The 12,900-nt window shown below is 37.4% G+C and overlaps 1 protein-coding gene across 1 annotated transcript; it reads left to right on the top strand.

The window, feature by feature from the left end:
* The first annotated feature begins 1,614 nt into the window (after positions 1-1,614).
* Positions 1,615-3,291, top strand: LOC104212875 (probable aspartic proteinase GIP2). The gene has a single exon (XM_009762241.2). It carries the CDS (start codon positions 1,678-1,680, stop codon positions 3,001-3,003), a length of 1,326 nt encoding a protein of 441 aa, XP_009760543.1. The 5' UTR covers positions 1,615-1,677; the 3' UTR covers positions 3,004-3,291.
* The last annotated feature ends 9,609 nt before the right edge of the window (positions 3,292-12,900 follow it).

Raw genomic sequence — 12,900 nt, 5'->3', positions numbered from 1 at the left:
CCAAGGTGCTTAGATTTCTCATGTTTTATTATTGACAAAGTCCGCCCACCGAACTCGCCCAAAGACGACCTTAATAGGCGGAGGGACTAACTGTATGAGTCGAAATCTGACCATACGAGAATCGACGCAAAAAGGAATGCGAGGAGTCGATTAAGCCATGGTTGTATCCATAAGGCACCATAACGGCGGGTATCTCGGCCATGACCGAGGTCGAACCATCAGAAGGCATGTACGGAGTAGTACATGTCGTGGCATTTAGAGGGGACGACCTAAAGTACAATCGGCAGGTTAGGGTACTCTGGCTAATGACCGTTGGATAAAGGGGAATACTTACTATATATATTCTAGGTAAGAGAACAAGGGGGGGGGGGGACTTTTGGGGCTTCTTCTAAAAGTGAGAAAAGAACGAGAGAAGGTTTCTCAGTAAAAACAAGAGAAGGTTTAGAACTTGGCTTCTAACCTTTGTAATCATCATTACGGAATGAATAAAGACAGATCTCGTAGCTATCAATGGCATTCCTTCTTTTTCTTCTTTATTCTCACATTGCGGAATAGTAACGTCAAGAATGTAAGTCTGTCGTCTACATTTGATGCCCTTTTTTAATCTTAAAGAATTTGTGAGCTTAATTATATCCTATTGTATTGCTCAATATTCTTTGATCTGGAGGTAATTATCTTTGGCTAGGATTATCCTCTATTTTCTTATTTAATTAGTTTACAAAAACGTTTAACACTTTTTTGGTAACACAGTTGTAAATAGTCAGTATCTGCTTATTTTGTAACGAATGCTTTATTGTTATTAATTATCTATTAAACCAACCAAAAAAAATTCTAGCAAGGTAACCATTTGGAGCTGATACAATGATACAGATCATAAAGCTAGTGGCAATGTCGTATCTTACTGTTTTTTTTTTTCAGTGCAGGATCTATTTCTTATTTTTCCTATGATCTATGTAGTGAAACTAATATTGTCTCCTTTTGTTTTTTTTATTCTCTTGAGCCGAGGGTCTTTCGGAAATAACATTTCTACTCCTTCGGGTAGGGGTAAGGTCTGCGTACACACTACCCTCCCTAGACCCTACTAGTGAGATTTTAGTGGATTGTTGGTGTTGTTGTTGTCTTCTTTGTTGCATAGATGGATTTAGGATTTGAATTTTATTTATTTCAAGTTGAAATTCTACTAAAATTCATTTATTTACTGGGTTCGAGATCAATTGTTTGTATTTGGCACATTTATATGGTTTAAGACAAAATGACCGAATCTGGATGAATCAATATAATTAATAATCTGCATCCGACCCGGCTTTGTTGGGCAGCAAGCTTAATGATAATTAATTAACGAGGAAAAGAGGCAGCTATTTAAGTATCCATACGGAATTGCAAACTGGCATTAGCAGAGTACGTTATAAAGTTGATGGGACTGAAAGCAATATGTTCATGAAGGAAGTAAAACCACGAAAAACTAATTATACACGTATATTCAAAGGGTTAATTTCATATGAAGAAACTTCTTTGTTGATTGAACATTAAGAATCACGCTTATTCAACGGGTTAGCAAAGTTTTTCTAGATTACATCCTTTAGCTATAAATACATCCCTTAAGATATATCCATAATATCTCACAGGAGCCTTTTCTTGAATGATTCTTCCTTTTTTACTAAACTCATTGAAATTCCAATGTCGTCCTCCAGCTACCTGCATCTCTTTCAGTTGTGTTTCTTTCTCGTCATATCAACTTGTGTAGCTCAAACCACTTTTCATCCCAAGACTTTATTCCTTGCAGTTAAGAAAGACCCTTCCACTCTACAATACATCACTAAAGTTCACCAAAGAACACCTCTTGTCCCCCTTAAACTAGCCGTCCATCTTGGTGGCGAAAGCCTATGGGTGGATTGTGAACAAGGCTACAAAAGCTATACATACAAGCCAGCTCGTTGCAATTCAAGGCAATGTAATCTAGCTAGGTCAACCGCATGCGGAGATTGTTTCGAAAATAGTACACGACCAGGTTGCAACAACGCCGCATGCTATAACCTTGTTGGAAATCCATCTATGGATGCTATGTCCACTAACGGTGAAATTGCCGAGGATGTTTTGTCGATCCAATCCATTAGTGGATCCATTCCAGGCCCTGTTGCAACAGTGTCAAGGTTTATCTTCAGCTGTTCGACTACCAATTTAACCCAAAATCTTGGTAAAGATGTGAAGGGAATGGTTGGTTTCGGGCAGCAGAGTCCGGTATCATTTGCTACTCAATTTGCATCAGCTTTTAGATTCAGCAGAAAGTTTGCCATTTGCTTGAGTTCATCAACTGAACGAAATGGTGTAATTTTCATTGGACATAGCCCTTATTATTTCAGCCTTGCCTTTGACGCATCACAAGATCTTATCTATACACCTATCATTACCCTCCCACATTATATTGCCATTACCTACCCACATTATACACGCATCAATCGGGCCTCATCAGAGTATTATATTCAAGTTTCATCCATTAGAATTAATGGAAAAACTTTGCACCTAAATAAAACATTGCTCTCGTTGGATGAAAATAATGAAGAGGGAGGGACGAAAATCAGGACTGCCGTTCCTTACACTGTATTTGAGGGTTCTGTTTATAGTGCTGTAAGTAAAGCTTTCGTTAACGAGTTGCCAGAAGAGGTGAAAACAGTCTCCCCAGTGCAACCCTTTAAAACTTGTTTTGACTCGACGTATATTGGTATGTCACGGTTAGGTTACAATGCTCCAGAAATTAATCTCGTCTTGCACAAGCCAAATGTGTATTGGACAATTACTGGAGCGAATTCGTTGGTAAAAGTTACCGAGAAAGTCATATGCCTAGCCTTTGTTGAACGAGACCAAGCATTGGGACAAGCAATTGTCATAGGTGGATATCAAATGCAGGACAACCTCGTGGAATTTGATCTTTCTAGAGGAAGAATTGGTTTCAGTGATTCTCTCTTTTTCCGTCAAACTATGTGCTCAAATCACAATTATGCTTAGAAAATCGACATTTGCGCTCGTTGACTTAATGGTGGAACAGACTTACTGACTAAGGAAAGAGGTCATTTTATCTTTCTTAATTATTCAATAATCTTCATACGTACTTTGATGATCTTATCCATCACGATTTCTTGCAAGATGAATGAAGTTGCTTTTTCAATAAGGTAATATTATCATATAGCTGTGTGTCATGTGAAGTAGATTAACATCTCCGCATTCTTGTCAAAAAAAATTGTATCCAAGTTAATTATTACAACTAAAAAGGAGCAACTTCTCAATATGATAATGCAATGAAGTACAATGTTCTTCGATGCAGCCAATTATGGGTTTTTTTTTTTTTTTTTTTTTTTTTTGCATTTTGATAGCATTTCTAATTTTATATAACGTCTAATTTTATATCGTTATAATCAAAATTCAGATCTGAGCTCTTGTCATCAAGCTTCATATCTCGATCGCATGCCTGTGATGGAGTGCTTTACTATATATGTTAGCAGGAGACTTGCTTCTGGAAATTAAGCTCTTCCTAATGACCACCACAACCCCCGTCTCTATTATGGCACTGTTATTTTAGAGTTCACTCAGACACAACAAGGGGGATTGAATTATTATTGCGGTCAAACGCACATGCAAGTATACACGGTCGTTAAGTAATAAAGTGACTAGAAGTCGGATGACGAACCCACTAGATTGTTATTAACTACTCCCTCCGTTTCAGTTTATTTGAACCTATTTCCTTTTTTGTTTGTTCCAAAAAGAATGATCTCTTTCTAAATTTATAAATAATTTAGCTTAAATTTCCAATTCTACCATTAATGAGAAGCTTTTATAACTACACAAATACTCTGGACCCCTTTTTGACTTGTTTAGGACCATAAATTCTAAAAGTCTTCAGTTTTCTTAAACTTCGTGTCAAGTCAAACAAGTTCACATAAATTGGAACGGAGGGAGTATTAACTACACTAGACTATCCTAATTATCTAAACTAGGATTAAAGGCAAAAGTATTTGAATATAAACTAACTAAAATAAAGTAAAAATAAATCGTGAACTTTGAATAAAAGAAAAGCATATTTTTATGTTATCAATGCGATGAAAACGATCTAGGGTCATGAGAACAATCCTATTGTATTCTTCAATTAAATTGAATAATTAATTTATCTGTTTTATTGGTTGACGAGGTAAATATAGCTCATAAGAATCTATCGAGTTCTTATTCGCATACTCAAGCTAATCTAACGCCTATATATCTATAGAGTTAAAATCACTAAGAATACATTCATAATTCCTGTATAATAGCTAAGAAGGGAAATTAACATATGTCTATCCTAATCGCGAATCTATTTCCTGATGCTCGGATTTAAGAACTTTCCCTACTCAATCCTATGTGCAATCTAGAATTTTCGTTTTCGAGTTCAATTCTACATTCGTAGATAGTATACAATTGGTGATTAATCAATCAATCAAATAATTAAGCGTAGTATTGAATAAATAAACCAATACAATAAATCAAAAAATTAAATTAATATTTAAATAACAATATTCATGAAAGAACCATAATTCTAGAACGTAAAGTTTAGCTCCACATAGATATGGTAGCCAAACAATCAATCATCCAAAGAAATATAATGTTTCTGTAACGACCCCGACCAGTCGCTTTGAGATTTAGCGTTCCATTCAATTGTGTGAGACTTTGTGTAGCTTTATATGATGTATCATGAATTGTGTGTATGGTCGGTATTGGTTTTCGAGTGGATCGGGATTGATTTGGAAGAATGACTCTCAATTTGGAAGCTTTAAGTTGGAAGAGTTGACCAAGGTTTTACTTATGGTAAACGGACTCAGAATTATATTTTGATTGTTTCGATAGGTTCATATGATGATTTTGGATTAGTACGTATGTTCGTATTTGGTTTGAAGGTTCCTAGAAGAATTCGATACTATTTGATGAAAGTTGGCAATTTGAAGAACTTAAGAGTTCATAAGTATGGCCCGGAGTTGACTTTGATGTTATTAGATTCCAATTGGTGTTCCGAAATTTTGGATAGGTCTACATAATTGAATTAAACTTGCGTGAAAACTTTGGAAGTAATTCGAAGTGTGTAAGTGTGATTCGGATATTCTTTTGAAGGAATAAAAAATTAACAACTTAAGAGAAATTCTATTCGGTTTGAGCCTCGATTCTTTGTTGTAATGTTCTCGTGGGTGTTTTGATCTTTTTGATAAGTTTGTATATTATATTCGTACTTGTTGGTATGATTGGATGGGGTCACAGGGGGCTCGGGTATATTTTGGATCATTGGTTGAGAGACTAGTTAAGTTAAGGATTTAGAGTTTGACCACGGTCAATATCGGGACAAAACGACCTCTTTTCAGTATTTTAAGTGTGCGAACAGGTTTGTAGCGTGTTTTATGATTGAAATATATATAGTGATATGACGAAATTTTCCACACTTATAACACTTATGTATGTGTATGTATGTATGTATGTATGTATGTATATATATATATATATATATATATATGCACACACATATATACATATATATAGACATATATACACACACATATATATATATGTATGTATATATACATGGGGTTTGTGTTCTGGTGGTTCTGAATGAATTTTGGATGCTAAAACGAAGATTTTGTGATTGCTAATTTTTCTGGTGTAACAATTCCGAAAATATCGATTATGTCCCTGACACCCTCGTTTTAAGGCCAAATTGAGAGATTTAAAAGGCTATCTGGGGTGTAATCTCGCAAGGATTATTTTGAGCTTATCAGATGTGAGTTTTGGGATCATCTAGGATCTCGTTTGAGTTGGTCCAGCTACTCTTTTTTTTTACTTGTTTCGGAATTTAGTCACTTTTTCCCACAATATTTTGGAGCTCGGGAAGAGGCAATTTTTTAGGGAGTTTTTGTCTATATTCATTTACCTAATTCAAATTTATGATTATAACATGAATCTATCATTTATTTTGGCACTAAATAGAGGAATCTTAAAGAAGGAAAGAGGATTTTGGCTTGAAATATAAGAAAACGCATTTTGAGAGTTTAGTCAAAACTTTCTAAAGTGAATAAATAGGTTTTGAATACCGATTCATAGTAGGATTTGGATGAAACTTGTATGGTTAGACTCTTATTCGAATGTGTTGCTGGAATTTGTGAATTTTGTCAGGTTTCGGTGTGCGGGCTCGGGGTTGACTTTTTGGTTGATTGTGAGTATTTGATTAAAGATTCAACCTTTATTGTTTGGGTTTGATTCCTATGATATTGTTTAATGTTTTGAGTTATTTTTGGCTAGATTCGAGCTATTCAGAGGTCGATTCACGCGCGAAGGTAATTTTAGAGTAATGATTTGGCTTGTTTGAGGTAAGTGTCTTTCCTAGATTTGGTTGAGGAATTTTTTTCTACTAATTGATATTGTTTTCTACATGCGAGTGATGTATATATGAGGTGACAAGCGTATATACATGTGCCCTATGTATTCATGCTCGAGGTAGTCCTATCTCACTTTATGCCTTATTTGATTGTATGTTCTACTTAATTCTATGTAATTGACTACATGAGCACAATAGACCATACTGAAAAATCTTGAGGCTATTGGTACCTTATTTTAAATAGGATGAGCAACTCTTAAGACTTTTTCTATACTTTCCTCGAAGGTAAATATATGTACATTGCAAACACACACATCCGTACTTGTTCTTATGTTCGACCTTGATTGGGATGTGTGCAGTTTGTGACACATATGTGATACTTTATAAGAATATTTAAACTTGGTTGCTATAATGGAATTTGCCGTTGTAACGACCCGACCGGTCATTTTGAGCTCTAGCACGTCGTTCAGCAGTTTGAGGCCAATAGCAGCTTCACTTCATGTATTATGACTTGTACGTGTGGTCGAAATTGAATTTCGGGAAGTTCAGAGTCGATCTGGAAAGAGAATTCTCATTTCGGAAGCTTTAAGTTGATAGAAGTGACTAAGATTGGATTTTTGAGTTAACGGCCTCGGAATCTGGATTCGAAGGTTCTAGCAGGTTCATATGATGATTTTGGACTTAGGCGTATGTCCAGATCGGGTTTTGGAGGAACCGGGGATGTTTCAGCGCCTATAGTGGAAGTTAGCATTTTTGGAAGAATTTCATAAGTTTGGGTTGAAGTGCATTTCAGTGTTATCGATGTCTGTTTGGGATTCCGAGTCTAGGAATATATCCATATGGTGATTTTGGTATTGGGAGTGCGAACGGAAGTGAATTCGGAGGTCTGTAGGTCGTTTTGGAGTCATTTGGCCAAAGATAGAAATTTGAAGGTTTTTGAGAAGTTTGACCGGAAGTTGACTTTTTGACATCGGGGTCGAATTTCGATTTTGGAAGTTGGAGAAGGTCCGTAATGTCAAATACGACTTGTGTGCAAAATTTGAGGACAATCGAACGTGATTTGATAGGTTTCGGAATCACATGTTAAAGTTTAAAATTCTAAAGTTCATTAAGCTTGGATTGGAGGGCGATTTATGGTTTTAAGCATTATTTGATGTGATTTGAGGCCTCGAGCAGGTCCGCGTTATGTTATTGGACTGGTAGGTATGATTGGACAGGGTCTTGGGTGCCTCGGGTGGACTCCGGGTGGTTAACGGATTGAATTGGAGTTGGGAGGAAGAGCTGAAGCCTGCTGTCATCTGGTGTAACCACACCTGCGAGGTCTTGGCCGCAGGTGCGGAGCCACAGAAGCGGCCAAAGGGGCGCAGATGCGGTCTTGTTGCCGCAGAAGCGGGACCGCACCTGCGGAAGGAGCAGCGTAGAAGCGGAAGGAGAGGGCCTGGGGAAGGACCACAGATGCAGTAGTGGGGCCGCACCTGCGGAACCGAAGAAGCGGTCAAGTGACCGCAGGTGCGGAAAAGTTGGAGGCAGTGAGTTGTTTTAAAGATGGGGGTTTGGCCCATTCTCTTCCATTTTACTCTTGTTTGGGCGATTTTTGGAGAGCTTCAAGAGAGGGATATCATCATCAAACATGAGGTAAGTTAATTCCACCCCTTGTGACTTAAATATATGATATTATTACGAATTTGAGCATGAAAATTGGTAGAAATTTGGGATTTTGGAGGAAAGACCTAGAATTTGTATTTTTGGATTTTGACCACGATTTTGGGCATGAAATTGAGAGCCAATTATATATTTGAGTTCGGGAGGTTGTGGGTAAACTTTATCTTCGAAAATTTTTGGAATTCAAGCACGTGGACCCGAGGGAAATTTTGTCAACTTTTCGAGGGGAGTTGGTATTTTATATAAATTGAATTGGTATGAGTATTAGAATATATTTTCATTGGTTTGTTGTTATTTGGTTAGTTTTGGAGCATTGGGGCATCGATTTGAGTCGTCAAAAGGGCTTGAAAGCCGGGTTTGGAACTTTGGAGCGAGGTGAGTCTCCTTCCTAACTTTGTAAGAGGGAATTGTCCCCATAAGTGAAATAATTGGTTATGTGCGTCTATTTGTGGGGGCTACGTACGCACGAGGTGTCGAGAGTCCGTGCGTAGCTACTATTATGCTTAGGTCTTGGTAGTCTAGGACCCAAAAACATGCTTTACTTGCAATATTTGAAACCTTTTTGTCAATTTAAAATATTTAAAACATATTGAACGTGCAAATGAATTTCTAAAAGACTAGACATCACTTTCTTGATTTTTAAAGTGATAAATTGCCTTTTCTTGGATAATTGCTCCTTGATGAATCCTTGATTGACTGTTTGAATGTGTTTATAAATAGCAGTGCACATTTGACCCTCTAGCAGTGCACAGTTTAAATATTGTTTGATCGGGACGTACGACCTCGGCATGATTTGCGCATGCTTGTAATGCTTTCTTGAGACTTACAAATTGATATTGCCTCCCTGGTCTGAGATAAATTAATAAACAATGGATTATGAATTTGAAAACTTCTAAATATGAAAAGGATTGTTTACCTGTTTTTTTTATTTACTTGAGTTTACTACAGTTTCTAATAAATCTATGATTATTCATCTTATTAATATATTATTATTGAAACATTAGTAAGTGCCGAAGTCGACCTCTCGTCTCTACTTCTTCGAGGTTGGACGGGATACTTACTGGGTACACGTTATTTTCGTACTCATACTACACTCGTTGTGCATTATGTTACACAGGTTCATGTGTGGCTAGTGGCTTAGTGGCATAGTGACATGGTTGATGCGGGGACTTAGGTGAGCTACATTTATCGAGACGACCCGCAACCCATAAAGTCTCCTTCAGAGTATTGTACTGTATTTTCATTTCTGTCCACTTTGTATTCCGGATAGTTACTGTATCTTATTTCATTCCATAATAAATGCTCATGCACTTGCGACACCGGGTTCTAGGATGATTATGGGGTATATTGTATTAACTTCTTAACATTTATATTTAATATGAAATGATTACCTTTTACTAGTAAAATTGAAGAAAAATCGTAGTTTTCAAAAGTTAATAAAACGAGAATTTAATTGAGTATATTGGTTGGCTTCCCTAACAGTGGTGTCCGGCGCCATCACAACCCTTAGTAGATTTTGGGTCGTGACAACATGGTATCAGAGCACTAGGTTCCCTTAGGTCTCATGAGTCATGAGCGAGTCTAGTAGAGTCTTGTGTATCGGTACGAAGACGTCTGTACTTATCTTCGAGAGGCTATAGGGCTGTTAGGAGCACTTCCCTTCTTAATTCCTCATCGTGCAGTTTGATTCCTTTGAGGCTTATGCCTTTATTTCCTTTCTATTTAATCTTATGCGACGTGAAGCGCTTGTTATCAATTGGGAATTGAGGAATTATAATGGTACTACATATGTGGTGCGAGATGTTTCTCCCTGCATAGTTGATGGGCTATTGTCGTCGCCTTGCGAAAAAATATCTTGTCATTTCAGCTCAGTAGTTGTACTTCTGAGAGCTTTGAGGCTATGCACAAGTTGCTTTGATGCTCATGAATGATTATCGTATAGTAGTGACATGATGGTAGGATGCATGCCCATGTGTCGGGGTACTGAATGACTTGAAAGGAGGTTTACTTAGTGCATGGTTCCGAGATTCATTATCTTATTTCCAGCGGAGGAAAAGCAATTGGTCTATAAATGTCCAGATTTGGGTAGAGGAAGTAACAAGACTTGGTATTTTCGAGAGTGGTGGAATTTTCATCTACGATGTGGTGTCGTCGTCCTCGATGAATATGTTAAGTTCGCTGGTGTTATGGTTTTCTTCAATTCGCCTTTGGGGCAGGATATTGTGAAATAATAATGGAGAGGCGACTGTCAAAGATCACGGTGTGTGGTGGTTCAGGATTGAATCGGTGTTTCTAATATTGATGTCTCAAAAAAGATGACATTCGGGGATATTTAAAGGTAGTGGCGATTTGTTGGTTCCAATGTTACAGAGAATGAGATTGAATCAAGACAACAACCGGGCAATAAAGGATGAGGAAGGACATGTGGGAAGTGTCAGGCGGTGGTTAAATTTCTAGAAGGCTAGGTATAAGAAGCGAAGGACGAGTAGTTGATTAAATGAGTGAGTTTCGCCAAAATAGGAGAGTGGCAGAGCAACACGTGGATTCAGTGGCAGAGCAATACGTGGATTTAGTGGTAGGATAACTACACCCTTCAGGAAAGTTGGAGTGATTTGGGAATTTTTAGTGGACGGTGATTGGGTCTACGAGCTTAATTTGAAATATTGGCTAGCATAACGATGGGAGATCCGATATGACGGAAAGTAGCTGCTTGATATGAAGAAGGATACAACATAACTTTGAATTTAAAGATATTGTTACACATTTAGTTAATGTCCACGATGAGTGAATGAACTTGTGCAGCTGGTGGATGAGCACAGGCTCAGAATGGATTATTGATGTCATAGTAATTGTACCCCGTGCTGCGACATTGGAAGATGTCTGTGCGTAGTCTCCAAATTTGGGGGATGTCTCCTATGAGAAGATCAGCGGTCGCGTGGTTGGCAAAGCTTCGGCGAAGGATTATATTAACTATCCGGTAAGAGGTCTAATGTGTGAATGTTGCTAGAGATTCAGAGTGTTCATAAAATGCTAAAGAAAGAATTTTGAGGAATCTGGAGGTTTAATTGCGCAGGGTCATGTCAATAAGAGATAAAGAATCTTGATGGGTTCCAAAGTTGTGTAATAGTGGCTTCAAGTTAAGTGGGAGAGTCCCACTACCTAGGGTTGGATTATCTCATTGCCTATTTGTGAGACTTCTAGATATCGACGTATTGATAGGTTACCGTGATTAAGGAAGGAGAACATCAGTAGTAATTTGAGCAAAGGAATTGAAGAATGATTTCTATAATTGGCATCATCGATTCGTGTTTGGGCATTGGGAAGACTCAGGAATTATGCTTCGCGTAGAAATGAGTTGCAAGGAAGGTGATTCAACCGGGTGATTCTTTGAGGGGGTGGTCATGTGCTAGCGGAGCCTTGAAGTTGATTATATTTGGGACCATGTCAGAGTGGTTGACTCTCAATAATAGTCCTAGTGAATTCAAAGGTCAAAAATACGGTGCCTAAGTGTTCAAGCCCGCAGTATGGTTAATAATCAAGCTTTTGTAGTAGCTTATGATAAGAGGCTCAGAATGTTTACTTTGAATTTGCAAAGGAATTATCAGAACGGGTGTATCAGTTGAAGATGCGAAAGTGCGTACATGGAGTGTATGAAATGATTCATAGGTTTGGAGACAGGGTGGTCTCGTGGGACGTGATCACTCAAGGTTGTTGATACCAAATTTTCACTATATATTTTCAATATGCAAAATAACTTCATGCATACATAAGCATGTCCAAGTGTTTTATTATTTTTCCCATAATTTTAAAGGTTTAAATTGATTTATTTTCTCCCTTTTTACCCATAAAATCCCCAATAATTATTTCCAAAATTATTATTTTAATAATTCATCTATTGTATTTCTATATTTATGCCAAAATATGGCTAAGGTAATTTTTATATATTTTTACAATTTTATTTAGTATTTTTAAAGCTAAATTGCACATAATTGCAATATTAGCCATTTTAAGGTTTAATTGTGTTTTTACGCATAAAATCGGATCTTGTATTTTTAAATATTTAATTATGTATTGTAAATAATTTTAGCATTTTTAAATTATTTTTTAGAAATTATCTACTATTCTTTTATAAATTAAAAAAGAAAAAGTGGCTATTTAACTTGTAGCCAAAATTGGCTTTCAAATCTAGCCCAAATCAAACCCCCAATTCTTTGTCCCAATTCCAATTAAACCGACCCTAACCCAATTTTTAACCCTTGCCAACCTGGATCCCCACCTACCCCGTTTGATCTTGACCGTTGATCATTCAGATCAACGGTTCCCTTTCCGCTTACCATTTTTAAACCCAAATGACCCCCTAACCTAATTCATTTCCTACCAACCCGCTGCCCTTGAATCCCCTTTCCCCTCCAATTCTCTCTGAAACCTAAGGCTAACCCTAGCGGCCGCCACCCAAACCAACCCTAATCTCTTTCGATCCTCACTCAATCCATGGACTCCCACGGTTGTTTGAGACGTATACCGGTCTCCTATGTCTCCTGGTTGCCTGTTTTCGTGATTTCATAGAAAGATCTCGAAGAGATCTAGTCCAGACCTTACTCAACTTCTATCCATGGTCTTTTTCCGGCCATCCATGGTTGTTCGAGTCAGATCCATGACTTTTCTGGCTAGATTGGTAACTTTTCGAAGTTTTCTCACTTTTTCTGGGTTCTCCGAAACCCTAACTTTAAAGACTTTCCGATTTTTTTTAAATCTGTCATAGATCTGTGTATGTTATGAACCTCTTGGTATTTTTCTCAAAGGTTTTTTACGATTTTTTCAAAGTGACTCTCCGTCTTCAAGATTAGGGTTTCCTC

This window comes from Nicotiana sylvestris, chromosome 8, assembly GCF_000393655.2.
Source record: "Nicotiana sylvestris chromosome 8, ASM39365v2, whole genome shotgun sequence".
In the NCBI taxonomy this organism is placed as follows: Eukaryota; Viridiplantae; Streptophyta; class Magnoliopsida; order Solanales; family Solanaceae; genus Nicotiana; species Nicotiana sylvestris.
This window is presented reverse-complemented; position numbering and strand designations above follow the sequence as displayed.

What these genes read in the sequence shown, in the direction of transcription:
- LOC104212875 (XM_009762241.2), top strand. Translation starts at nt 1,678, where the DNA reads ATGTCGTCCTCCAGCTACCTGCATCTCTTTCAGTTGTGTTTCTTTCTC.